The sequence below is a fragment of the Entelurus aequoreus genome, linkage group LG17 (assembly GCF_033978785.1).
Source record: "Entelurus aequoreus isolate RoL-2023_Sb linkage group LG17, RoL_Eaeq_v1.1, whole genome shotgun sequence".
NCBI classification, from domain to species: Eukaryota; Metazoa; Chordata; class Actinopteri; order Syngnathiformes; family Syngnathidae; genus Entelurus; species Entelurus aequoreus.
The window spans coordinates 35,104,456-35,131,343 of NC_084747.1; the positions used below are offsets into that span (position 1 = coordinate 35,104,456).

Genomic DNA, 26,888 nt, shown 5'->3' on the forward strand with positions numbered 1-26,888 from the left:
AATTTGGCAAAATTATGACAAAAGTCAGCTCTTCACCTGGCGGGTTTTTTTCCGGGGATGAATAGGGAAGTCCTTCTTGTTTTATCATATATTGCTGCCTTTGCACCTGTCAATGTTTACTTTTGTACGCACATTAAATCAACACAAAATCCTGACTTTGGAGCAATGTTCACATACTCTAGTATTTGGCATCTCTATTAGATGCAATGGTTTTCCGTATTGGGACCATGATTTCGGTCCTAACTTGTTCACCGGTCCTCATATGGAAGGTCCTTTTCCTTGTTGATGTCTCAAGAAGGGGAGAAATACAAGAACACACACACACACACACACACACACACACACACACACACACACACACACACACACACACACACACACACACACACACACACACACACACACACGCACACACACACACACAAACAGGGAGTGGGCTATACATGGGTGGATCTGGAAACATAGGCAGCTCTTTCATGAGATGGGCCTCTACCTGTGTAATAAAGAGGCAACTGTGCTAGGAATAAGCTGAGGATGGCAACACACACAGAGACAAGATTGTGTTTGTCATTTCAGCATGGTAGCGTTCAGAGGGCAAAAAAAAGTGAACGTTTTATGTTTGTGTGATTATGCAGAGCTGCAAAACCCATTTCAAACTTGATGGATCATTGAGTTTAAATTTGATCATAAAACATCGAACACAGAAACTTGCTCTAGTACTTATTATGTAATGCAATTGTCTTCAAATGTAATCATTCGTATTGCACATAAATAAAAAATAACACAATGTCATGAATTGCGCTGAGAAAAATATAGTACCGTAATTTTCGGACTATAGAGCGCACCTAGATATAAGCTGCAGCCACTTAATTGTATTAATATTTTGTACGTATACTGGCTGCACAAACGGTCTCATTTTTGCTTTCACATTTGTCTCGGGATGGGTCGCCTCTGAGTTTGTGCTGTCTTTTTTGACAGACGGTGGTCCGGCTTTTCGAGGCCTGTTGTTGGTGGTGGATTTCCTTTTTATGCGTGGCTGTTCTTTTTCCTTTTTCGATTTCCTTGGGATTTGGGGCTGCATCGTGTGCATTTCGCTGTTTCTTCGCCATGATGAGGATGAGTGCATAATGGGCTTAATGGCTGATTAAATTATTGTGTGAGTGCGTTTGAATTAATGTGAAAAAATGTAATTGGTCAACCGTAACCCGTTCGGCAAATCCATTGGTCTGATGTGACAAGGCTAAATTTATTGGCGGCATGTGAGGTTTGTGGACCCGGAAAAATCCGTAAATTAGCCACAGCATTGTATAAGCGGCAGGGTTGAAAGCATGGGGGAAAAGTAGCAGCATGTAGTGAGGGAATTACTTTTTTTTTTTACAATATTGTACAATAGAGTAAATCCAAATACATTAAAGGCCTACTGAAACCCACTACTACCGACCACGCAGTCTGATAGTTTATATATCAATGATGAAATCTTAACATTGCAACACATGCCAATACGGCCGGGTTAACTTATAAAGTGCAATTTTAAATTTCCCGCTAAACTTCCGGTTGAAAACTCCTTTGGAGGATGACGTATGCGCGTGACGTAGCCAGTGAAACAGAGGTATGGCTCCCCCATTGAAGCCAATACAAAATAGCTCTGTTTTCATCTCATTATTCCACAGTATTCTGGACATCTGTGTTGGTGAATCTGTTGCAATTTGTTCATTGCATTATGCAGAAAGAAGCTGAGCAAGCAAAGAAGAAAGTTGTCGGTGCAAAGCGGAGTATTTTGCGAGGGAATGGTAAATGGTTGTACTTGTATAGCGCTTTTCTACCCCTTTTTAAGGAGCCCAAAGCGCTTTGACAGTATTTCCACATTCACCCATTCACACACACATTCACACACTGATGGAAGTCAGCAACACAACACAGCCGGCGTTTCATTGTTTACATTCCCGAAAGATGCAGTCAAGATCGAAGAACTCGGACAACAGAGACTCTTACCAGGAGGACTTTGACTTCGATACACAGACGCCTGTAGAGAACTGGGACAACACAAACTCTTACCAGGATTACTTTGATTTGGATACACAGATGCAGACGCGGTACCGTGAGTACGCAGCTGCGCTTCCAAACATTTGATCGCTTGCCAGTACGTGCATGTCACGTACGTAACTTTGGTTAAATATATAAGCTTTATGAACCTTGGGTTAGGTGAACGGTCCTTTGGGCTGAGTGATTGTGTGTGTTGTGCAGGTGTTTGAATTGTATTGGCGGGTTATATGGACGGGAGCTAGTAGCTAGTAGCTAGGAGCTAGCATAATAAACACCTAGGTGTTTTTATGCGGGATTAATTTGTGGCATATTAAATATAAGCCTGGTTGTGTTGTGGCTAATAGAGTATATATATGTCTTGTGTTTATTTACTGTTGTAGTCATTCCCAGCTGAATATCAGGTCACCCCCGGCTCTCACAGCATCTTACCTATCTGAATCGCTTCCACTCCCCACTAGTCCTTCACTTGCACTTTCCTCATCCACAAATCTTTCATCCTCGCTCAAATTAATGGGGAAATCGTCGCTTTCTCGGTCCGAATCGCTCTCACTTCTGGCCGCCATCACTGTAAACAATAGGGAACTTTGCGGAAATGTTCAACTGACTACGTCACGCTACTTCCGGTAGGGGCAAGGCTTTTTTTTGTCAGATACCAAAAGTTGCGATCTTTATCGCCGTTGTTCTCTACTAAATCCTTTCAGCAAAAATATGGCAATATCGCAAAATGATCAAGTATGACACATAGAATAGATCTGCTATCCCCGTTTAAATAAAAAAAATTCATTTCAGTAGGCCTTTAAATGAGACTATTTGTGAGGAGTACATTAATGGCGCTCAAAGGTATGGAAGAATCGACATACCACTTCATACCACAGCGGACTTTTCTGGATAAATATGCCAAAGCAGACTTATTTCACATTGTAGGAGAAGGCACTCGTCTCTTTCAACACGCACGCACGCACGCACACACACACACACACACTTTTTTAAATGTTTATTGTTGTAGCAATATGGTTGTTAAGGTAAAGGATTTTTGTGATTTCTGATAGTTTGTGAGGGCAGCAAAGGGGCTTCTATGTGTGCGCCTGTTGACAGAACAGCGCATGCAGAGCACAGCAGCTTGTCATTGTTTTGGATTGTTGATGAAGACAAAGTTGATCCATCCCCCCGGTGTTATGTTGTTTGATATACAGTACTGTATAGCAGAGGTGGGACCAAGTCATTGCTTTGCAAGTCACAAGTAAGTCTCAAGTCTTTGCCCTCAAGTCTCGAGTCAAGTCCCGAGTCAAGACAGGCAAGTCCCGAGTCAAGTCCAAAGTCAAGACTGGAAAGTCTCAAGTCAAGTCACAAGTCCTGCATTTTGAGTTTCGAGTCCTTTCAAGTCCTTTTAACCACAGACTAATATTTTTACACAGATTATGTATGCTTTTAAACCGCTGTATTTATTTATTAAAACAAGTGCATTTGAAATAGCAGGAAAAAAAATGGTACTGACATTGCAATTCATAATAGCACTATTAACCAGTCATTTTAATAGTTTAAACAATTTTAAACATTTAACTCATTCCTTTACAGAATAAACACATTTGCAAAAACAAGTGCAACTGTACTTATTTGTACAAAAGTGTTAACATTGTATTTCCATGGCATATTGCATTGTAACTAGTTCCACAGCAGTTTCTATTCTGTTCTTACCTTATCTCATTGATCTCATCTCATACTGTATGTGTGTTTATGTGTGCGTACACATGAAAAACATAACAAATACATGAACGTAACAATGAACAGAGTTGTACTTTTTAGATGTCAGGGCCCTATGCAATATGTACACATATTCTTAATATAGTATACATTTTAACTGACCTTTATTTGACTATGTTTGTCTTTTTGTAGGTGGCTAAAATATGCGGTGCTGCTGACCGCCGTCTAACGTTATGTTACTGTGTGTGATACAATGACTAACGTAACGTTATGTTTAGGTACCTCATGCAACCCTGCTTAAAAAAATCACTTGACAAAAAGTATGAATAAGGAAGCAAACTGCAGTGGACGCAACATATTGCTGTGTTTGAAATGATGTTATAACCATAGACATCTTATAAGTAGACGCAGTATTGGTTGCTGTGACGCGAGCAAATTGCATCTTGAAGTGGTGATGAGGAGCCGGCGAGCAGCCTAACCTGACAGTTGACAGGTAGAAAACAAAGATGCCGGGCTGGTGTTCAGCGTTTTCCTGCTCAAATGAGCGGACTGTTGAAAATAGGAATCGGGGGATTACTTTTCACAAGTAAGATTTAACATTAATGTACTTTTGGTTGTATTTTATGAAAATAACATTACCACAGAGTTAAGAAGGAGCAAAGATCTTCAATATTTGTGTGTGAAAATCACAAACAAATCTTCTGGGGGAGGATGACACCCCTACAGGGGTTTGGTTTACAAACTTTCAGCCCCACCTAAAACAAAATTCACCAGCCGCCACTGATTATGATGCATTCTCATTTTAGGCAAAATATAAGACAATACTTTCTTAACAGTATAATTTTAACCAGGAATAAGTCTTCAAGTAACAATATTCAAATACTAACATTGTTGGGTAAGACAGCATTTGGTTTTATTCTGAATCCAGTGAAACAGATTGGTGGTTTTAGCTGATGTAAAGACTTTCAGGTGTTTATATATGTTTAAGTATTTGGCAGACGCTTTTATCCAAAGCGACATACATAAAAAATACATATATAACAATCACTGTAAACATTATCATTTAAGGGAAGAATGTAATACAAAATATCAATACAAAGTGTCAAGACAGAATAAACTCTCTGCTGCTGCAGCAACAGAGATACGGTCTATAAGATATATAGATATCTAATGTATTCATACATTGTTTATGTAGGATGTACGCATGTATATATAACGTAATTATATTGTTTCTTCAACTTAAAAATAGCTGACCGTTTTTTTCCCCCTTCTCTGGGTTTATATTCCCAGTTTTGATCTCGGACGTCTGGTCACTTATAGCATATAAGAATATTCTATTACTGTTAAGCAAACAATGAATAATAAAACATGTGTCCGTTATCATAGCTACACGTATGACAAAAAAGCGTGTGAAAATGAGTGGTATTCAGTGAGGTAAAATGAATTAAATGCGCTGACAGTTCATTGCTCCTGCCAAATGAATTGCACTGAGTGGAGCGGATCACCACTCCAAGATGGCGGCCCCGTGTCTCGTCTGCGCCAGTAGGCAGTAGCGCTCGATGCTGTGTACCCTTAAAAGATGTCTATGGTTATGACGTTAGCAGTGAGTTTACAGCCTCACTGATTTAACTACACAGCAAATAAAAGTCATGTTACTTAGCCAATAAACGTTAGCTTACATTCAAAACTTACCCTTCTTTGTGCAACTTCAAATGTCGAACGAAGTTGGAAGTTGTTGTGTCTCCGTCTGTAATATTCGAACTGCGTGATTTGCATACGGCAATTCGTTTTTTGTTGACCAAGTCGTAGTTTTTATACCCGAACGAAACCAACTTTGGTATAAATCTTTCTCACTGGCGCGTTGTTTGACAACTCTTGTTCATTGGTTGTCCTGCAATTTGATTGGCTGAATGCTGTGTGATGAAAACAATGTAGATCTAATTTGATTGGCTGTTGTACTGAGAGCACACACGCTGACACGCAGCACACACGCTGATGGACAGACACGTACAAAATGAAAGCTACGGAGCGCTCCCAAATAACTTTTTAAACTTTAGGTTTTGGGGAAAGTAGCAAGTCATGTCAAGTCAAAAGGCTCAAGTCCAAGTGAAGTCACAAGTCATTGATGTTAAAGTCTAAGTCGAGTTGCAAGTCTCTTTACATTTTGTCAAGTCGAGTCTAAAGTCATCAAATTCATGACTCGAGTCTGACTCGAGTCCAAGTCATGTGACTCGAGTCCACACCTCTGCTGTATAGCACTTTATATTGTGTTCAAAGTGTAAATAAATAATGATAAATGGGTTATACTTGTATAGCGCTTTTCTACCTTCAAGGTACTCAAAGCGCTTTGACAGTATTTCCACATTTACACACACATTCACACACTGATGGCGGGAGCTGCCATGCAAGGCGCTAACCAGCAGCCATCAGAGGCAAAGGGTGAAGTGTCTTGCCCAAGGACACAACGGACGTGACTAGGAAGGTAGAAGGCGGGAATTGAACCCCAGTAACCAGCAACACTCCAATTGCTGGCACAGCCACTCTACCAACTTCGCCACGCCGTCCCTTGTAGTACAAGTGTACAAACCTTCACCAAAATATGGACTTTTGTCAAGGCTAGAACCCATTATTCATATTTCCATTATTTTTTATGGAGAAATGTGCTTCACTATACAAACTTTTCATATTCAAGAATCAATTAAGTTTGTAAATCGAGGTTCCATTGTATATACAGATGTATTTCTATAGAATATATATATATATATATATTCTATAGAAATACATTTGAATATACAATGGAAACTCGATTTAATAGAATAGATAGAATATAAATATAAATATAAATATATATATATATATATATATATATATATATATATATATATATATATATATATATATATATATATATATATATATATATATATATATATATATATATATATATATATATATATATATATATATATATATATATATATATATATATATATATATATATATATATATATATATATATATTCTTGAATATAAAAAGTTTGTATAGTGAAGCACATTTCTCCATTAAAAATAATGGAAATATGAATAATGGGTTCTAGCCTAGACAAAATTCCATATTTTGGTGAAGGTTTGTACACTTTGAACACAATATAAAGTGCTATACAGTACTGTATATCAAACAACATAATAACGGGGGGATGGATCAACTTTGTCTTCATCAACAAGCCAATCAAATATATATATATATATATATGTATATATATATATATATATATATATATATATATATATATATATATATATATATATATATATATATATATATATATATATATATATATATATATATATATATATTCTATAGAAATACATTTGCATATACAATGGAAACTCAATTTACGAACTTAATTGATTCTTGAATATACAGATGTATTTCTATAGAATACATACATATATATATATATATATATATATATATATATATATATATATATATATTTATATATATATATATATATATATATATATATATATATATATATATATATATATATATATATATATATATATATATATATATATTAGAAATACATCTGTGTGTGGATTATTAAAATATATATATATAATAAAAATTAAAAATAAAAAATAATAATAATTATATATATATATATATATATATATATATATATATATATATATATATATATATATATATATATATATATATATATATATATATATATATATATATATATATATATATATATATATATATATATATATATAAACATGATTAATCCAAATTCAAAAGTGTCATTAATCTGATTAAAGAAATCTAATCATTTGACAGCCCTGGATAAAATATAATGTTAATTCCAAATAGGAAAAACTAAATATAAAAATATAAAACATTATGAACCTAAGACAAATGTTTATTTAGAACACTTTTCAATACATTTACTTAAATCTGATTATAAATACATACAAATGTTACAAATAAATATAAGAGTTATATTTTCTGTGTGCCTTAACAAATAAAGCAACAGTCAAAAGTTTGGAAAAAATCCTCATTCAAAAAGTATAAGCAACAAACTTTTGACAGGTACCAAATAATACTGCTCAGTTTTCATGACTGAATTAATTTTTTTATTTATTTGTATTGTTAATTGCCAGGCTTTTAAATACATGTTCTCTCATTTTAGGAGCTTCAACTGCTCGTTGATGATACCCGGACTTGATATGACGCCGGAAAAATGGACACACGGTGAAGATGTTGCCTGTGTGAAAGTAACAACCTAATCAAAGTCACATCTTTATCAGTACTGTCGTGCTCAACGAGTTATGGATGACCGATTGATTTGTCATCTTATGATTTAACCATGTTTAAAAGATGGCTGCTGGCCCTGCTCGCCCGGGTCGGCTTGGTCGTGCTGGGCCTCTGCTGCTGCATGGCTTTGTTCTACCTCCTGACCTGCAGGCCTGGATCCAGGAGCCTCCAGGACCATCCCCTGTGGTCCTCAGGCACCACCAGCAAGGAGGGGTACATGGCACTGCTGCAGGAGAGGGAGGACTCCCATAAGCATTACATAGACAGCCTGACCAAGCAGATAGCAGAGCTCAAGGAGGCGCTCCAGGAGAGGACTCAGCAGCTGCAGGAGTCTCTGGAGAAAGCCAAAACCAAAGGGATATTGCCCCTGGGCTTGGAGAGTCTGCACAAAACCCCCACACAGTCTGACCTGAAGGTAGCACCACCAAGTATGGTTTAAACCAGGGGTCGGCAACCTTTACCACTCAAAGAGCCATTTTGGCAAGTTTCACAAATTAAAGAAAGTAATGGGAGCCACAAAAAAAAATGTTAAATTTAAAATGAAAAACACCGCATACAAAGCTTAAATGCTTTGTGCTATGTTAACCAGGGGTCTCCGACACACGCACCGGCACGCACTTTAATGTGGAAATTTGATGTTAGTGCAGCCCGCGAGTTTTGAATGAATGGCACTTGACAGCGTCATACTTACCAACCCTCTCATTTTTCCCGGGAGACTCCCGAATATCAGAGCGTGATGACGCTGCATTTGGCGCCCTCTACAGTCCGCCCCAACAGTGTACCTGCTCAACCACACGTAGACTGCAATTTCAACTTGCTCACGAAAGTGACAGCAAGGCGTACTAACTCAGCAGCCACACATCTTACACTGACGGTGCCAATACCCAGAATCCCATGCAGCCCTAACTCTTCCGCTCAACCAACGCACGGAGAGGGGGGGGGGTTGATGTGCATGTATGTAGCTGAGCCGCATCAGAGTGGTCAAGGAGCCGCATGTGGCTCCGGAGCCGCGGGTTGCCGACCCCTGGTTTAAACGATAAGAGGAGTAAAGCGACGTCCTTGTGGTCTTGCAGGAGTTCTTCCGCTCACAGCTGAAGCAAGCCGAGGTCAACACTGGCATGGCGCTACCCGACGAGTACGCCGTTGTTCCTTTTGACGCTTTCACCCTGCGCAGGTGAGCTTCGTCATTGGGGAAAAAGTTTTGCTTTGAGTGCCCCTTGGGAGGAAAGGTATTACACTAATGGCTCTAGGGCAGGGGTGTCAAATGTACGGCCAGAGGGCCGGATCAGGCCCGCGAACAGGTTTTATCCTGCCCGCGGGATGAGTTTGCTAAGTATAAAAATGACCCTGAAATTTTTGAATGAAAAAAACAGCTGTTCTAAATGTGTCCACTGGATGTCGCAATAGCAATTATTTGTATCTTTTTAGATGTTGCTACAAATGTACAAAATAAACCACATGATGTTAGTACATCGGTCGAGGAAAATTATCAAACTACATAATCTGTAATAGTACTGTAATTTGATTTTGATATTATTTTTTTATCTTGATATATTGAAAATTAACACCAATGAGTTAACACCATGATGAATATCATCACATAATTTATTCAGAAAATATAAATAACCACAAATAAAGTATATATTGTGGCGGTTGCTTTAAGGACATAATTCACCACACCTGTTTACTTGACTTTGTCGTCATTATTTACTGTCATTGTTCTATTGTGTACATAACAATGTTGTTCTTGTTTAGCATTCATAAATGCAGTTAAGAGTGAGTAATTGGGAGCGCCCCCTTTAAGTGACCGTCAGGAGATTCTCCCAAAGGTGGGGGTTTGTTGTGACCGCCATTTTGAGTCGCTCGATGTTAGGAGTCATTCATTCTCGTCTTTGATGAATAAACGACGCACACGTTTTTGTGTGTCAAACGATACTTCAAGTTGTCTTGCTTTCACGCTACAAGCGCAACAATATACTATTAACCGCAACAGGTAAGTGTAAAAAAAAAAACCCCGACAACATTATGATTTGTACAATTTCAGAATGTACTTGTTCTATTTTTAAACAAAGAAAACAATCTGAAGTTGTCTTTATTTTTAAGTTATCGTGCCGTGATTTTACCAGTCCGGCCCACTTGGGAGTAGATTTTTCTCCATGTGGTCCCCAATCTAAAATGAGTTTGACACCCCTGCTTTAGGGGATGTTTAACTTTTACAAAAACTCAAACGACAAACTGAGCCAACAGGTTGTTTTGACTATTTATTTGAAATAATATTGCAGTTGAAAACTGAACTTGTACTGGGCTAAAAACATGCCATCCATCCATTTTCTGCCGCTTCTCCCCGTCGGGGTCGCGGAGGGTGCAGGAGCCTATCCCAGATGCAAGATGTGGATTCATCTGACCTTTGACCTCAACAGACTGCGCCAGACCCCTGGCTTAAATCAACCGACGTGATTTTTTTAGATTTCTGTCCCTAAAATGTAAAGTTTGGGACCAAGAGCGCACCCAAGACAAACATTTACTGAGCTCACCTTTGACCTCTATTACCTGCCCCGAAAAATAAAATGGAGCTTTTAGCGCCACCAAGAGGAAAAGTGTTAAAATGGTGACTTTTAGGAGATGTTTAACATTACTGTACAATGTACAGTATGGATGGATGGCATGTTTTTAGCCCAGTACAAGTTCAGTTTTCAACTGCAATATTATTTCAAATAAATAGTCAAAACAACCTGTTGGCTCAGTTTGTCGTTTGAGTTTTTGTAAAAGTTAAACATCCCCTAAAGCAGGGGTGTCAAACTCATTTTAGATTGGGGACCACATGGAGAAAAATCTACTCCCAAGTGGGCCGGACTGGTAAAATCACGGCACGATAACTTAAAAATAAAGACAACTTCAGATTGTTTTCTTTGTTTAAAAATAGAACAAGTACATTCTGAAATTGTACAAATCATAATGTTGTTGGGGTTTTTTTTTTTACACTTACCTGTTGCGGTTAATAGTATATTGTTGCGCTTGTAGCGTGAAAGCAAGACAACTTGAAGTATCGTTTGACACACAAAAACGTGTGCGTCGTTTATTCATCAAAGACGAGAATGAATGACTCCTAACATCGAGCGACTCAAAATGGCGGCCACAACAAACCCCCACCTTTGGGAGAATCTCCCGACGGTCACTTAAAGGGGCCGCTCCCAATTACTCACTCTTAACTGCATTTATGAATGCTAAACAAGAACAACATTGTTATGTACACAATAGAACAATGACAGTAAATAATGACGACAGGAGTCTCAAACTCAATTTACCAGGGGGCCACTGGAGGTTGAGTCACCAGAGTCAGTTACTTCAGAATTAGGTTTTAACCACCAGTGACTAAATGTGTTAACTACTTCTACCAGCAGCTATTTTAACCCTGAACTATGGTAGGCCTTAGGGATGGGCGATAAGGCTTAAAATCTAAATTGCAATATATATATTGCAGCAGTGGTGCCAGCAAGGCCTTCTCTGTTGGCCTAACATAACCAGAAATCCTGATCATAATTAAAGATAAAAGTAATTTCTAAGTGTCCTAATCACTTGGCCCGGTGTATAAAATCAAGCACTTAGGCATGGAGACTGTTTCTATAAACATTTGTGAAAGAACGGGCCGCTCTCAGTGATTTCCAGCGTGGAACTGTCATAGGATGCCACCTGTGCAACAAATCCAGTCGTGAAATTTCCTCGCTCCTAAATATTACAAAATCAACTTTATTATAAGAAAAGTGAAGAGTTTGGGAACAACAGCAACTCAGCCATGAAGTGGTAGGCCACGTAAACTGACAGAGAGGGGTCAGCGGATGCTAAAGCACATAGTGCAAATACTTTCTGCACAGTCAGTTGCTACAGAGCGCCAAACTTCATGTGACCTTCCAATTAGCCCACGTACAGTACGCAGAGAGCTTCATGGAATGGGTTTCCATGGCCGAGCAGCTGCATCTAAGCCATACATCACCATGTCCAATGCAAAGCGTGGGATGCAGTGGTGTAAAGCACGTCGCCACTGGACTCTAGAGCAGTGGAGACGCCTTCTCTGGAGTGATGAATCACGCTTTTCCATCTGGCAATCTGATGGACGAGTCTGAGTTTGAAAGTTGCCAGGAGAACGATACATTTCGGACTGCATTGTGCCGAGTGTGAAATCTGGTGGAGGAGGAATTATGGTGTGGGGTTGGTTTTTCAGGAGTTGGGTTTGGCCTCTTAGTTCCAGTGGAAAGGAACTTTGAAGGCTCCAGGATACCAAAACATTTTGGACAATTCCATGGGATGGCACTTCAAGTTCATATGTGAGTAAAGGCAGGTGGCCAAATACTTTTGGCAATATAGTGTAGCTCAGCTGTCCCGGCGGTGAAATGGTTTGCCCGCCACTTTCACACCAATCAACCGACTAAGAGCGGTACCACTGGCTTATACGGCGTCGGATGGGTGCTACAAATTGTGAGTTACAATATTTTATTTCTTTATTTTTCCATGTTTTATTTGTTTTATACAATTCTTTTAATTTTGACAGTACGACATAAGATATGTTTTAATTGCTGAAGTGGGTTTATTGAATGTTAAATAAGCCGGAAAAAAATAGACAGTTTTGTACACCGTTGAGGGGTTTCAATACTCAGTAGTGTGCAAGTGTGTTTCTGTATAGTATGTCCAGCCGTGTCCATGTGGTGACGTAAAGTACGGTATTTTGAGAGGTGAAGTCGGACTCAGTAGGACATCACTGAAGGCCTAGGTGAGAAACGCACGGCCCGCCACTGTATTGCAGCCTCCTGTGATAAGAATATATATCACAATATTTTATTTGGTACATCGATTGTAATAGAATTATTTCAAAACGGGTAACGGAGGCTTCCTAATTTGGCTACTATCATGTGCAGTAACATATTGCATCATTCCTGTTTGTACTTTCTCAAAATAATTACAATTCTACTCGCTACTTTTTTGCTGCAACATGGTTCCATCTACTCTTCTGTTAAAACCTACAGACCGCTTATTTTAATGTTGTTTGAATATACATTACATTAGCTTTGGGCGATACAACACATTTGTGCATCAAACAAATACCAAGTAGTTACAGCGGCAGTATTGGTCATATCGATGCTGATACTGATACCTCAAATGTTCAACATCATTGAATCATTGAAACTAGGGATGTCCGATTATATCGGACTGCCGATATTATTGGCCGATAAATGCTTTAAAATGTAATATCAGAAATGATCGGTATCGGTTTCAAAATTATCGGTTTCAAAAAGTAAAATGTATGACTTTTTAAAATGCCGCTGTGTACACGGACGTAGAGAGAAGTACAGAGCGCCAATAAACCTTAAAAGCACTGTCTTTGCATGCCGGCCCAGTCACATAATATCTACGGCTTTTCACACACACAAGTGAATGCAAAGCATACTTGGTCAACAGCCATACAGGTCACACTGAGGGCGGCCGTATAAACAACTTTAACACTGTTACAAATATGCGCCACACTGTGAACCCACACCAAACAAGAATGACAAACACATTTCGGGAGAACATCCACACCGTAACACAACATAAACACAACAGAACAAATACCCAGAACCCCTTGCAGCACTAACTCTTCCGGGACGCTACATTATGCACCCCCCGCTACCCACCCCAATCTCTTACGGCGTGTAGTGTAGCATGTTAAGCTATTCCTCGTCCTCCAGTGATAATGGTACCTTAAGAAACATAGTTTATTTGCTGCAATGGAGACGAGGATTGCTGACATCATTTGTTATCAACCTGCATAATCACGATATGACAATAGTATTAAAAGCTCTATTGTCCGCCAAATTTACATCATTTATGTGGTTTATATCGCACAACCTTAGTCGACCTTAAGTAATTATAAATGTAAAATTTAATGCTTAATATTTTGACACTATTGAGTTCCCCAAGATGGTCAGAGACACTTTAGCTTGCCCTTTGTGTTGCCCAATGTGTTTTGTTGTGCTGTCATTTGTACGTGGGGGCGGTATAGCTCGGTTGGTAGAGTGGCCGTGCCAGTAACTTGAGGGTTCCAAGTTTGATCCCCGGTTCCGCCATCTTAGTCGCTGCCGTTGTGTCCTTGGGCAAGACACTTTACCCACCTGCTCCCAGTGCCACCCACACTGGTTTAAATGTAACTTAGATATTGGGTTTCACTATGTAAAGCGCTTTGAGTCACTAGAGAAAAGCGCTATATAAATATAATTCACTTCAATTCACTTCACTTATGTGTGTAGTGTTCGGCAATGCATTCCTTCACCTGGACTCCTTCCACTCGCCGTGTGTTGTTGTTTTGATTAGAGAGAGAAGAAAGTTGTCAGACACTCATTTCCATATTCAATCAGTTACATCAACACAAACACACACAGTCGCGATCAAAAGTTGACATACACTTGTAAAGCACATAATGTCATGGCTGTCTTGAGTTTCCAATACTTTCTACAACTCTTATTTTTTTGTGTAAGAGTGATTGGAGCACATACTTGTTGGTCACAAAAAACATTCATGAAGTTTGGATCTTTTATGAATTTATTATGGGTCTACTGAAAATGTGGCCAAATCTGCTGGGTCAAAAGTATACATACAGCAATGTTAATATTTGGTTACATGTCCCTTGGCAAGTTTCACTGCAATAAGGTGCTTTCACCATGCTTGACGGTAGGTTTGGTGTTCCTGGGATTAAAGACCTCACCTTTTCTCCTCCAAACATATTGCTGGGTATTGTGGCCAAACAGCTCAATTTTAGTTTCATCTGACCACAGAACTTTCTTCCAGAAGGTCTTATCTTTGTCCATGTGATGTCAAAACCGTCATCACGCATGCATGTTGGATGGTGTGAGAGACAATAACCCCAATAGGCAAATTCTCTTACTTCTCATAGCAAGTTGGGGGGAGTTTAAAATATTGAAGTGAATTCATTAACTCATATTATGTTTTGCATATGGTGAATGTTTATATTCATCGGGGAGAAAGCAAACCACCAGTTTAAATAGTAGGCATTTCAGTTTGGGCACATCATAACAGAGGGCCCTTTAGTACTGACATTTGTGTGTGAATTGGATTAGTTCTCGCAGAAGAAAAGACAATGAAATTGGGCCTAGGTATGCAAAAGTGATAGCCCTATCCGTGAGAAGAGACTGTTTAGCTTAATGATGGCATCTAAGATACGACCGGCCCCTTTTTTCTTCTCAGTCACTTACACACAAACATCCCCTTTATGGCCAGGATGCGCTTTCCTGACTTAGCACACACACACACACACAGACACACACACAGACACACACACACACACACAGACAGGAGGTAGGAATCTAAAACTGATGGTTTGGCTTCTCCAAGTTAGGAGTGCTTCATTTTTGACCTGACCTCCTCCAGGAGCTGCAGTCCTGTATAATGACGCTTGCTTGTAGTAAATGGTTCAGTACAGCGTCTCCGACGTCTCTTTTGATCCAGGCTCACTGCCGTGAAATACACATCACTATCAAGGATGTTAATGTTGCCAGAATTTGTTAGCCTTATGCGTCTCTTTTATTGGTTTATTCCTGTTTATTTTGAGCAAAGTGTCTATCCATCAACGTGGTTGTAATGACAATCAGTCTATAGCTAATCTCCAAAAATCCCTGGCCTTGCTCTACCCACTTTGTTTACCTCTTCAGCTTGTTTTACAAAAGGAATCACAGTCTGTCTTAAAGTTTAGCCTAAATTTCTACACCTGCGACATTTCAACAGATGTTCAACCTATTATGCATGTATATACAATAAGCATCATCAATATATAAGCGACATTGAAATACTTTGTAAACTAACCTTTTATTGAGCATGGATATTTAATTAGCAATCACACACAGCCTTTTAAATAGTAACAGTAGTTAGTGTTCTTTCTAGTAGGATCCAAGAGAGACTATTAGCACTTTATTACAATAAGCTGTTAAGTAAAGAAGAGGGCCACAAAATATGGGCCTGCGGCCACGAGATGTACATGCTAGGAAATTATAGATGATAGTGATGAGCATTTAGGGGGCATTACTGCATTTCAAACTCTTAACATATCTGAGGGAATATCTGTTGTAAAATGAGAGTCAACAATCTAATCCAACTAAATTCATGAAGTGACTTAAAAAAACACACTACCACATTCAATGGTTAAAGTTAAAGTACCAATGATTGTCACACACACACACTAGGTGTGGTGAAATGTGTCCTCTGCATTTGACCCATCCCCTTGTTCACCCCTGGGAGGTGAGGGGAGCAGTGAGCAGCAGCAGTGGCTGCGCCTGGGAATCATTTTGGTGATTTAACCCCCAATTCCAACCCTTGATGCTGAGTGCCAAGCAGGGAGGTAATGGGTCCTATTTTATGTAGTCTTTGGTATGACTGGGCCGGGGTTTGAACTCACAACCTACCAATCTCAGGGCGGACACTCTAACCACTAGGCCACTGAGCAGGTGGCTGGAAGACTGACTGTGTGACGTGTGTTTTCACGCAGGGTGTTTCAGCTGGAGACAGGCCTGAGCAGACACCCTGAGGAGAGACCTGTGAGGAAGGATCGCAGGGATGAGCTGATAGGAGCGGTGGAGACGGCGCTGCATGTCCTCAATGGGCCTCAGCAACATGTGGACAGCAGCAGGAGGAAGTACACATTCTCCCCTTCGGACTTCATAGAGGGTGAGCGTTTACTGATCTAAAATATTTTTATTGGGTTTTGCAAGTACTTTTGGCAATATAGTGTATTTTATTAAAAGTTTCTATACTTTGAACACAATATAAAGCGCTGAGCTGTCTTCATTTGCAGCCGTCCTGCACTCACAGTTTCAAATCACAAAACTCCTTAACTTTAACAACCAGGTACAATGATTAAAAAAACATTTAAAAAAATCCACTTTACCTTATCGAGAGAGGAGGAAGGGGGGAAGGCAGTGTCAACAACGCTGTGGATACTCCCTGAATGTTTCAAACCACACATTACTCCTCCATTGCTTTTTTTGGACTTATATTGAGCTAGCACAGGGGTCGGCAACCCAAAATGTTGAAAGAGCCATATTGGACCAAAAATACAAAAACAAATCTGTCTGGAGCCGCAAAAAATTAAAAGCCATATTACATACAGATAGTGTGTCCAGAGATATACATTTAAAGGACTTAAAGGAAACTAAATGAGCTCAAATATAGCTACAAATGAGGCATAATGATGCAATATGTACATATAGCTAGCCTAAATAGCATGTTAGCATCGATTAGCTAGCATTAATGCAGTAACCAAATATGTCTGATTAGCACTCCACACAAGTCAATAACATCAACAAAACTCACCTTTGTGCCTTCACGCACCACGTTAACAGTTGGGTGGACAAAATGAGAGAGAAAAAGAAGTGGCATAAAACACGTCCTAGAAAGCCGGAGAAAGTTATACATGGAAACAAACTAAGGTGAGTTCAAGGACCGCCAAAATTAGTAGGACAAAACGGCGCTCGCCAAATACTCGAATCAGTGAAGCATGTTTAATATAAACACTGTGTTATAACAATTAGTGTCATGTTTGTCATCCTACAGAAACCATATTAAAACAAAAAATATATTTTTTCCCCTCATCTTTTTCCATTTTTCATACATTTTTGAAAAAGCTCCAGAGAGCCACTAGGGCGGCGCTAAAGAGCCGCATGCGGCTCCAGAGCCGCGGGTTGCCGACCCCTGAGCTAGCAAAACTTGAAACATGTTGCAAAAAAAGGCTAAAAACCCCTAATTTACCCACAATGTTGGTTGTAATGAACGTATGGTAAAAGTGGTGCATTGTGGTCACAGGGCTGACTCGCACCGAGCGTGACAAGGGCACCGTGTATGAGTTGACGTTCAAAGGCGACGGCCCTAGGGACTTCACCAACCTGGTGCTCTTCAGGCCTTTCGGCCCTGTGGTGAAGGTGAAGAGCGAGCGAGTGGACACGCGGAACACGCTCATCAACTTCATCGTACCGCTCTCCAAGAGGGCCGACGCATTCCGACAGTTCATCCGTAACTTCAGGTATACAACCTGGAAAAAAAACAGCGTCATGACGTCATGGAGCTCAGCGTTTCTGTCAACATCCTCGTGATGTTTTGTCCAGGGAAGTGTGCGTCCACCTGGACGGCAAGGTCCATCTAACGGTGGTCTACTTTGGGCGGGATCAGATTGACCAGGTGAAAGCTGCACTGGATCAGACCACCAGGTAAAAGTGCAGGCACCAGGAAGTGCAGAACACAGCAACATGATGATTGTACTACGTTCTCTCTGCAGGGAGACGCGCTTCAGGAGCTTCACGCTGATCCAACTCAATGAGGAGTTCTCACGTGGGCGGGGCTTAGACGTGGGCGCCAGGGCTTGGAGGCAGAGCCAGAACGTGTTGCTCTTTTTCTGCGACGTCGACGTTCACTTCACAGCAGACTTCTTGACGTCTTGTCGCCTCAATGCGGAGCCTGGTGGGTCAGATGTGCATCTTATTGACTTAATGGTGATATTAAAGCCCCAGCATTTTAAAATTACGGTAACACTTTAGTATGGGGAACATATTCACCTTTAATTAGTTGCTTATTAAAGTAATTTAGAGTTATTTGGACACTAGGGGAACATATAAGGCAGTGGTTCTTAACCTTGTTGGAGGTACCAAACCCCACCAGTTTCATATGCGCATTCACCAAACCCTTCTTTAGTGAAAAATACAATGTTTTTTTTTTTCAAATTCAAGACAAAGTTATGTTTTTGGTAACACTTTAGTATGGGGAACATATTCTAAGTAACAAAGACTTAATTTTGAGTTTTTTGGACACTAGGGGAACATATTCTAAGTAACAAAGACTTCATTTAGAGTTATTTGATTAGGGTTAGGGTTAGAGGGTTAGGGCCAGGGTTAGGATTATAATAAGGCCATGCCGAATAAGGCATTAATAAGTACTTAATAATGACTAGTTAAGAGCCAATATGTTACTAATTTGCATGTTAATAAGCAACTAATTAATGGTGAATATGTTCCCCATACTAAAGTGTTACCATGTTTTATTACTGGTGCACAAAATGAACCGTGCATGAACATCACTTTGTTTATAGAACAAAACCAACACAGTGCATAAACTCACAACAAATTACACACCTGCAAATCAGTGTGACTTCTGCTGTTGCCGTATCCGTAATACGCCGATAGGGAGAAGTTTTTATTTACACGATGAGTCCGGGTGTGTCTTGACCTCCGCCGAACCCCTGAGCCCGACTCGCCGAACCCCCAGGGTTCGATCGAACCCAGGTTAAGAACCACTGATATAAGGGTTAGGGTTGGGGTTGGGTTGGTCTGGATTATGTTTTGTTATTTTCTGCTAGTTTTGGACTCTATTAGTTCCTGTTTTTGTGCACCCTTGTTTGTTTTAGTTTCCATGATGACTCCATAGTTCCTGTTTTTGCGCTCCCTTGTTTGGTCACCATGGCAACTCGTTAGTTTCACCTGCCTCATTTGTTTGGACTCACGCACTTGTTTTAATCAAAGAGACTATTTAAGCCTTTGGTTGCCAGTTAGTCTGCCTGGCGACATTGACATTGTTCATTTCTTGCTCTGCCCATGTTGGATGTACTCTGTGTTTGCTCTGTCCATGCCATAGTTCTTGCCACGTAAGTTTTGTTTATTCAAGCCACAGTTTAATGAGTTTTTTAGTTTCATGTCCTAAGATTTTTTGCCTTTGCTTTCACGTGCGTCAGGCCCGCTCGCCTTCGGGTTGTTTTCGGTTTTTGCAACACTTTAAGTTCAAGAATAAATAATGTTCCTACCTTCAAGCCATGACTGGTCTAGTCCGATTGCGTCCCGGGAAAATAATCCTCGCAGCAAGCTGCGTAAAAGTCCACGTCAGGACACTAATAAGCAATAATTCTGAGGTTATTGAGGAAAGACTCCTAGTTAATGGCTTACTGGTTGTATAATACGGCCATGCAGAATAAGGCATTAATAAGTACTTAATAATGACTAATTAAGAGCCAATATGTTACTAATTTGCATGTTAATAAGCAACTAATTAATGGTGAATATGTGTTCCCCATACTAAAGTGTTACCAAAATTACGATAAAATACACCTCTTTGTGTCAAAATTAATATACATTATGAACACTAATATAAGTCTTGATAAAAGTCTCGAAAAAGATGTCATAATCCGCTGCCCGGATCATGTTTGTTTAGTTTTCGATTCCCTCACTTCCTGTTTTGAGCACCCCTGGGTTTGTGTTTTAGTTGCCATGACTGCAGATTGTTTTTACCTGCCTCTGATTAATGTTCGGGACGCTCACCTGCTCCTGGGCACTAATCAGAGAGCTACTTATTCCTGCTGTTCACCACACTCAGTCTGGTTTGTTTATTTGCTTCTATGCAACAAGTTACATCATTGATTTACCTTTGGATTCATATGCTAAGCACCTCTTGTTCGCTATTTCGTTAGCTTCCCGTGCTATCGGCACGCCTGTGCTCTTTTGATTTGTATCCCGCATGATTTATGGACATTAATGTGACGAATGCAGCTGAGATAGGCTCCAGCACCCCCCGCGACCCCGAAAGGGACAACCGGTAAAAAATGAATGGATGGATGGATGTGACGATGCAGCGGGAGAAGGAGACGGCAGTGAGACAGTGACGTCGTCAGCTGTCAGTGTATTTATTGACAGCTTGATATGTGCGTGAGGTGTGTACGTAATCCAAATATATGAAGTGTGACTATGTGTGGTAATTATATGCGAGTGGTTACCAGCGGGTGTTGAAGGTTTGTGTTGAGATCGAGGCAGAAGTCCAAAAGGGGCAAGGCAGGCTCGGAAGTCGAAAGACAGGCGGAAGGTCGAGGACGGGCGCGAGGAGTCGTGGTCAGTGGCCAGTGAGGTCAAAGTCCAGAGAGGCAAGAAGAAGTCCAGAGGGGATCCAGGGAGATGAGACACACATCTCAATGACGAGGAAGGGCGACGGGAAGCTGGAGAACGACACGACATGATACACAATGAACATGACGGGGAGGGAACACAGAGAGAGGATCTGCATATGCGAGAATGCTGGAGACGTATTGGCTTACTGTACGGATACGAGAAGCTACGTTCTGGCACGGGATCTCAGGATGCGCTGACTTATGAAGGCAGGTCTCTCATTTAGGGCAGGTGTTTTGATTGCAGATTCAATACAGCCGTGCGGAGGCACGACCACAGCCGAAGGGGAACGTCCGTGGGCGTGGCCCGCGGTGCGCTCAGTGGAGCGCACAGCAGAATGAGAGGCAGCAGGAGTGTGACCTATAACAATTAAATAATTTCCTTACCTGTACCTTGACTCTGGAGTTTTCCGTCTGCATCTCGGGAGAACGATCCACGCATAAACATGCAACCCAATCGTAACAGAAGGAAACCAGACTGAGTGTGGTGAACAGCGGGAATAAATAGCTGTCTGATTAGTGCCCAGGAGCAGGTGAACGTCCGAACACTAATCAGAGGCAGGTGAAAACAATCTGCAGTCATGGCAACTAAAACACAAACACAGGGGTGCTCAAAACAGGAAGTGAGGGAATCGAAAACTAAACATACATTAGGACAGGTTGTGCGTCCGTTTGCAGTCTTATACATTTTAGAACACCAACTAACAGATGGAATCTGAGATTTTCTTCCTGTCACTCACACACACTAGTGAACGTGTACACATGAAAAACGAGTTAGCAATTAACTCAGCAAGCAACTGAAGAGTCATTAAACAACTGTCCAGTAGCTAAGAAATAGTTGTTGTTTGTAATCTACCACTTGTTATTTTTACTTCAATGGTAAACATGAATATAAATAAAAATACTTACCGTATTTTTCGGAGTATAAATCGCTCCGAAGTATAAGTCGCACCGGCCGAAAATGCATAATAAAGAAGGAAAAAAACATATATAAGTCGCACTGGAGTATAAGTCGCATTGTTTGGGGAAATTTATTTGATAAAACCCAACACCAAGAATAGACATTTGAAAGGCAATTTGAAATAAAGAATAGTGAACAACAGGCTGAATAAGTGTATGTTATATGACGCATAAATAACCAACTGAGAACGTGCCTGGTATGTTAACGTAACATATTATGGTAAGAGTCATTCAAATAACTATAACATATAGAACATGCTATACGTTTACCAAACAATCTGTCACTCCTAATCGCTAAATCCCATGAAATCTTGTACGTCTAGTCTCTTACGTGAATGAGCTAAATAATATTATTTGATATTTTACGGTAATGTGTTAATAATTTCACACAAGTCGCTCCTGAGTATAAGTCGCACCCCCGACCAAACTATGAAAAAAACTGCCACTTATAGTGCGAAAAATACGGTAATCTTATCTTGAAAAATATGTTCCTAAACGCGTCTTGAAAAACTTTGTCATACAGTCAGGGTTGTCTTATGTCTAAGTGAATATTTGCATTTGAAGTCCTACCTTATCATAGTTTGTGGTTCCAATGCTGGCAGATAAAATGCTTCACATTTTTGCACAGTTTTTAACTAAAGTCACCATGACAACACTCTGATAGGAAATTGTGTTTTCATTCAGGTAAAAAAGTGTACTACCCAGTCCTCTTCAGCCAGTACAATCCATCCATCATCTACACTAATCACAGTCAGCTAACAAGCATCCAGCCGGTGAGTTAATACTGTATAGATATTAAGAACAATGCACCAAAGTTGTCTTGTTTGATTTCCTGCCTAAGGGTTTTAAATGTTGTTGTTTTTTCAGGTGATAAGAAAGGAAACAGGCTTCTGGAGAGACTTTGGTTTTGGGATGACGTGCCAGTACAGGTCGGATTTCCTCAATATCGGTAATGACTCAAGACGACTAGACAGTGACAGAAAAGTGGTTTCTTTGCTGTGGTCATTGATGACACACTTTCTTTTCTTTCTTTCTTTTTTTTAAAAGTTTTTTTCAAACATGAACACACTTACAGTATAGTACATCACACAATTTCGTATAATTTTTCTTTACATCATGTCCAAAAAGGAGTAGAAAGAAGGAAAGCTTATTTAATCCTACCCCTTTCCCACATTCATCCCACACTGATGAATTGTAATACTGTACACCTTCATATAACGGCATGGGGTTTTATTTACGCGAGTGTGGAGAGTACCAGGCATGCGCAGTTATTTTGATAATATTTTTCCACAAACAATTACATGATTAAAATCAAATATGTATTTCTTAAAATACAATATAATATTGTTCATTGTGGCACCGCTTGTTTATTTTTTGGGGAAGGACAAGGAGGCATCTATCTGGGGTGTGGCGTTTATTTGTTCAAGTTAGATGGCACTATTGAAATGACTGCATTTATAAATAGTTTTTTTTGGTTTGTTTTTTTCACAAATTAAAACATGATGAATTGATAAAAAAAAATGTACAACACAATATAGTGTGTACACTTTTTTATAATAATATTCTTAATGTGTTTTGGTGCCTTTGGTGATTGGGGTGTGACATTTATTTTTTTCTAGCAGAAAACAGTGATTTTTAAAATAATATCAAACAGAAGTTGGTAGAGTGGCCGTGTCAGCAATCGGAGTGTTGCTGGTTACTGGGGTTCAATCCCCACCTTCTACCATCCTAGTCACGTCCGTTGTGTCCTTGGGCAAGACACTTCACCCTTGCTCCTGATGGCTGCTGGTTAGCGCCTTGCATGGCAGCTCCCGCCATCAGTGTGTGAATGTGTGTGTGAATGGGTGAATGTGGAAATACTGTCAAAGCGCTTTGAGTACCTTGAAGGTAGAAAAGCGCTATACAAGTATAACCCATTTATCATTTATCATTTAGCATACAAAACAAGATGCTAAATAATATGAAATACAATAAAATATGTGTTTTGACAAATGTAAACATTTTATTCTTTTTGGAACCTCCTTTTTTCCTGAGATGAAGGACATGCGGTATGGCTTTAATTTATACAAGTAGTTGACAATACAACTGTTCATTTTGATTGCATAATATATTTCAATGTTATATTATTAAAGAACATTAGATGCTAGTTTATCATTTTTTTTCTACAAATAAATACAACATTTGTATTGGGTTGTCAAAGTTATCGCGTTAACTCATGCGATTAATCACAAAACATAATCACAATAATCATCTATGAATGCAAATTAATCATGCAATTAATTTTGACTACATATGCTCCTTCACCTTAACCATGGATGGTTACCTAAAAGGTGGAGCAAGTCACTTTACTGTCAGTGATGATCAGGTCAATGAATGCATCAGTGCAAGGATGAGTGAGGAGACTCCGACTGGTAAATTTCACTTCAAAATGCATCCAGACTGTACATTAGATAAAACTGTTATAGCAAGTTTTGAGCAAATAAATAATGTGCATTTAAGTAAAACATTTAAAAAAATATCCCTGTATGACACAAGTGTCAAACTTAAGGCCTGTGGGCCACATCATTTTATATGGCTTGCAAAAGCTTTGAGATTATAGGCGTCAAAAAGGTACCATATTTATCCATTTTGACAAAAAGAAATGCAGTTACTGCTTGCGTGTCTTTTAAAACGTTCATTTTTGCTCATGATGCAATAAATTAATTATTATACATTCAAACATATGTTTTGTTAAGATAAAAATAAAAAACCTAAATATCTGCATGACTTAAAATTGCAAAGCAAGTTATCCATCAAAATGTGTACTGTAAAAATGACATTGGATTTTACGGTAAAAAACTAAACAAGACTGGCAGCTCAGTCGCCAGAATTGTACTGTAAAATAAGAAATGTGGTCATGTTATTCCATTTACAGTAATATACTGTAAAAACTACATCCTTGGAATTGTATTCAAAAAACAAAAACTGTCAGCTCAGTCGTCAGACTAAATTTTACCATTTAAAAAAAGTGATACAGTTTTTCTATTTACAGTGATGTACTATAAAAACAACAACCTTAGATTTTACAATAAAAAAAAACCCTCTCACTTCACTCCGCAGAATCTTGCTGTAATAAAAAACATTTTTCAATTCACAGTAAAGTAATAAGCTGTAAAAAAACACCATAAATAAATAAAGACATTTTGTTAAAATGCATAGGTGTAACAATATCACAAGGATAATCCTTAGACATTAATATTCACATATTATTTACTGTTACAAGCGGCCCTCAGAGGGCAGCCATAACTGGCCCTCAATAAAAAGGAGTTTGACACCCCTGTTGTCTGACATTCTGACAAGAAAATTGTATTTGTGTCAACACATTGGGGTCTTTTGGGGTTAATTTAAAATATGCATGCAAGTAATTTACTGCGATTAATCAAAATGCAAAAGTGTGATTAATCTGATTTTTAAAATATAATCAATCTAATATCATATTTTTCCTATTGATCCAGCTATTATTTGTGGACACTGCATCCATCCATCCATCAATCCATCCATTTTCTACTGCTTGTCCCTTTAGCTTATTGCTAAAGTACAATGGACTAGCTTATTGACAGGCTAACCAAAATTAGCAGTGCACGTATATAAACAATCATTCACATTCAGACAGTAATGTGTTTATATGAATTTAGATTGGGTTATGTCCTTTTTTAATAGGGAAATACATTATTGTCTCTTGTTTTCATGTTAGCATTTAGGCTAGCAAGCTGGCACCAGTCAGTCTGTGAGTTTATCAAAGTGCACTTATCAATCACAGTGCATACAGCAAAATAATTTAATTTAATAATCGGGGCACACAACATTATTTTAAGAATTCTTCCTAGTTTTTGTTCCCCCTTAATTTCACAGTTGGCTTCATTACTGTTGAAAGTTTTCAACATAATTTATGAGGCAATTATTGCAAGATGTGGGTGCCTACAACAAAAGACGAATAAAGGGAAGTGATACTAAAGAAGGATGTATTTAACAGTGTCCATTTTTGTCCTTCAATTTATTCAATCCCTTTCCCTTTTATACAGGTGGTTTCGACCGTAGCATCAAAGGCTGGGGTCTGGAAGATGTCCACCTGTACCGCAAGTACCTCCACAGCAAGCTGATGGTGATCCGCTCGCCGTCACGTGGCCTTTTCCACCTGTGGCACGAGAAGACGTGTGCGGACAACCTGCCCCCGGACAAGTACAAGATGTGCATGCAGACCAAGGCCATGAGCGAGGCCTCGCACGGCCAGCTGGGGGAGCTCATCTTCAGACAGGAGATAGAAGCGCACCAAAACATGAGCAGAAGAAGTTCATGACTCAGGCAAGGCCATGTGGTCGAATTAAAATTAAATAAATAATTGGTTAGAAATACGAAGGTGTGTTTCTCTTACTGTCTGCAATCTATTAACTCACGTTCACTCATTAACTACCACAGTAAATGTTGTAAAGAAAAATGATAAGTATGTAATGTATCATATTGAAATTGGATACATGTTCGAAATAGGGTTGTACGGTATACCGGTATTAGTATAGTACCCCGATACTAATGAATCATATTCGGTAGTATACCGCCTCTAAAAAGTACCGGTGTCATTGCTTGTTTACGAGCAGAGGAGCATGTTCGGCAGCGCACAATCACGGAGTACTTACAAGCAGACACAGTGTGTAGACAGAAAAGGGAGAACGGACGCATTTTGGCTTAAAAACTAACAATAAAGGTGAAGTTATAACACTGAAACGCCCACCGGAAGAGGTGCTTTAAGACATGGCTAGCTAGCTAGCGGCTACAGTCCAGCCCCAGTCGGCAGTGTTTTAGCTACTTCTAAATCACTAATCCTTGTCTCCATGGCGACAAATAAAGTAAGTTTCTTACAAGTATCATCCC

At 39.4% G+C, this 26,888-nt stretch overlaps 1 protein-coding gene and 1 long non-coding RNA gene across 2 annotated transcripts; one reads left to right on the plus strand and one right to left on the minus strand.

Moving 5' to 3' along the window:
* Positions 1-8,001: 8,001 nt before the first annotated feature.
* On the plus strand, positions 8,002-26,319 carry LOC133631993 (chondroitin sulfate N-acetylgalactosaminyltransferase 1-like). Its single transcript, XM_062024211.1, has 9 exons — positions 8,002-8,486; positions 9,145-9,245; positions 16,599-16,777; positions 17,912-18,128; positions 18,211-18,312; positions 18,381-18,562; positions 22,668-22,756; positions 22,851-22,932; positions 26,045-26,319. The coding sequence occupies exons 1-9, from the start codon at positions 8,124-8,126 to the stop codon at positions 26,317-26,319; spliced, it is 1,590 nt and encodes a 529-aa protein (XP_061880195.1). The 5' UTR covers positions 8,002-8,123.
* On the minus strand, positions 16,003-18,263 carry LOC133631994 (uncharacterized). The gene is made up of 3 exons (XR_009821640.1): positions 17,992-18,263; positions 16,998-17,053; positions 16,003-16,645 (listed from the first exon to the last, which is right to left on the minus strand). It is a non-coding gene; the product is annotated as an uncharacterized LOC133631994 (long non-coding RNA).
* Positions 26,320-26,888: the final 569 nt, after the last annotated feature.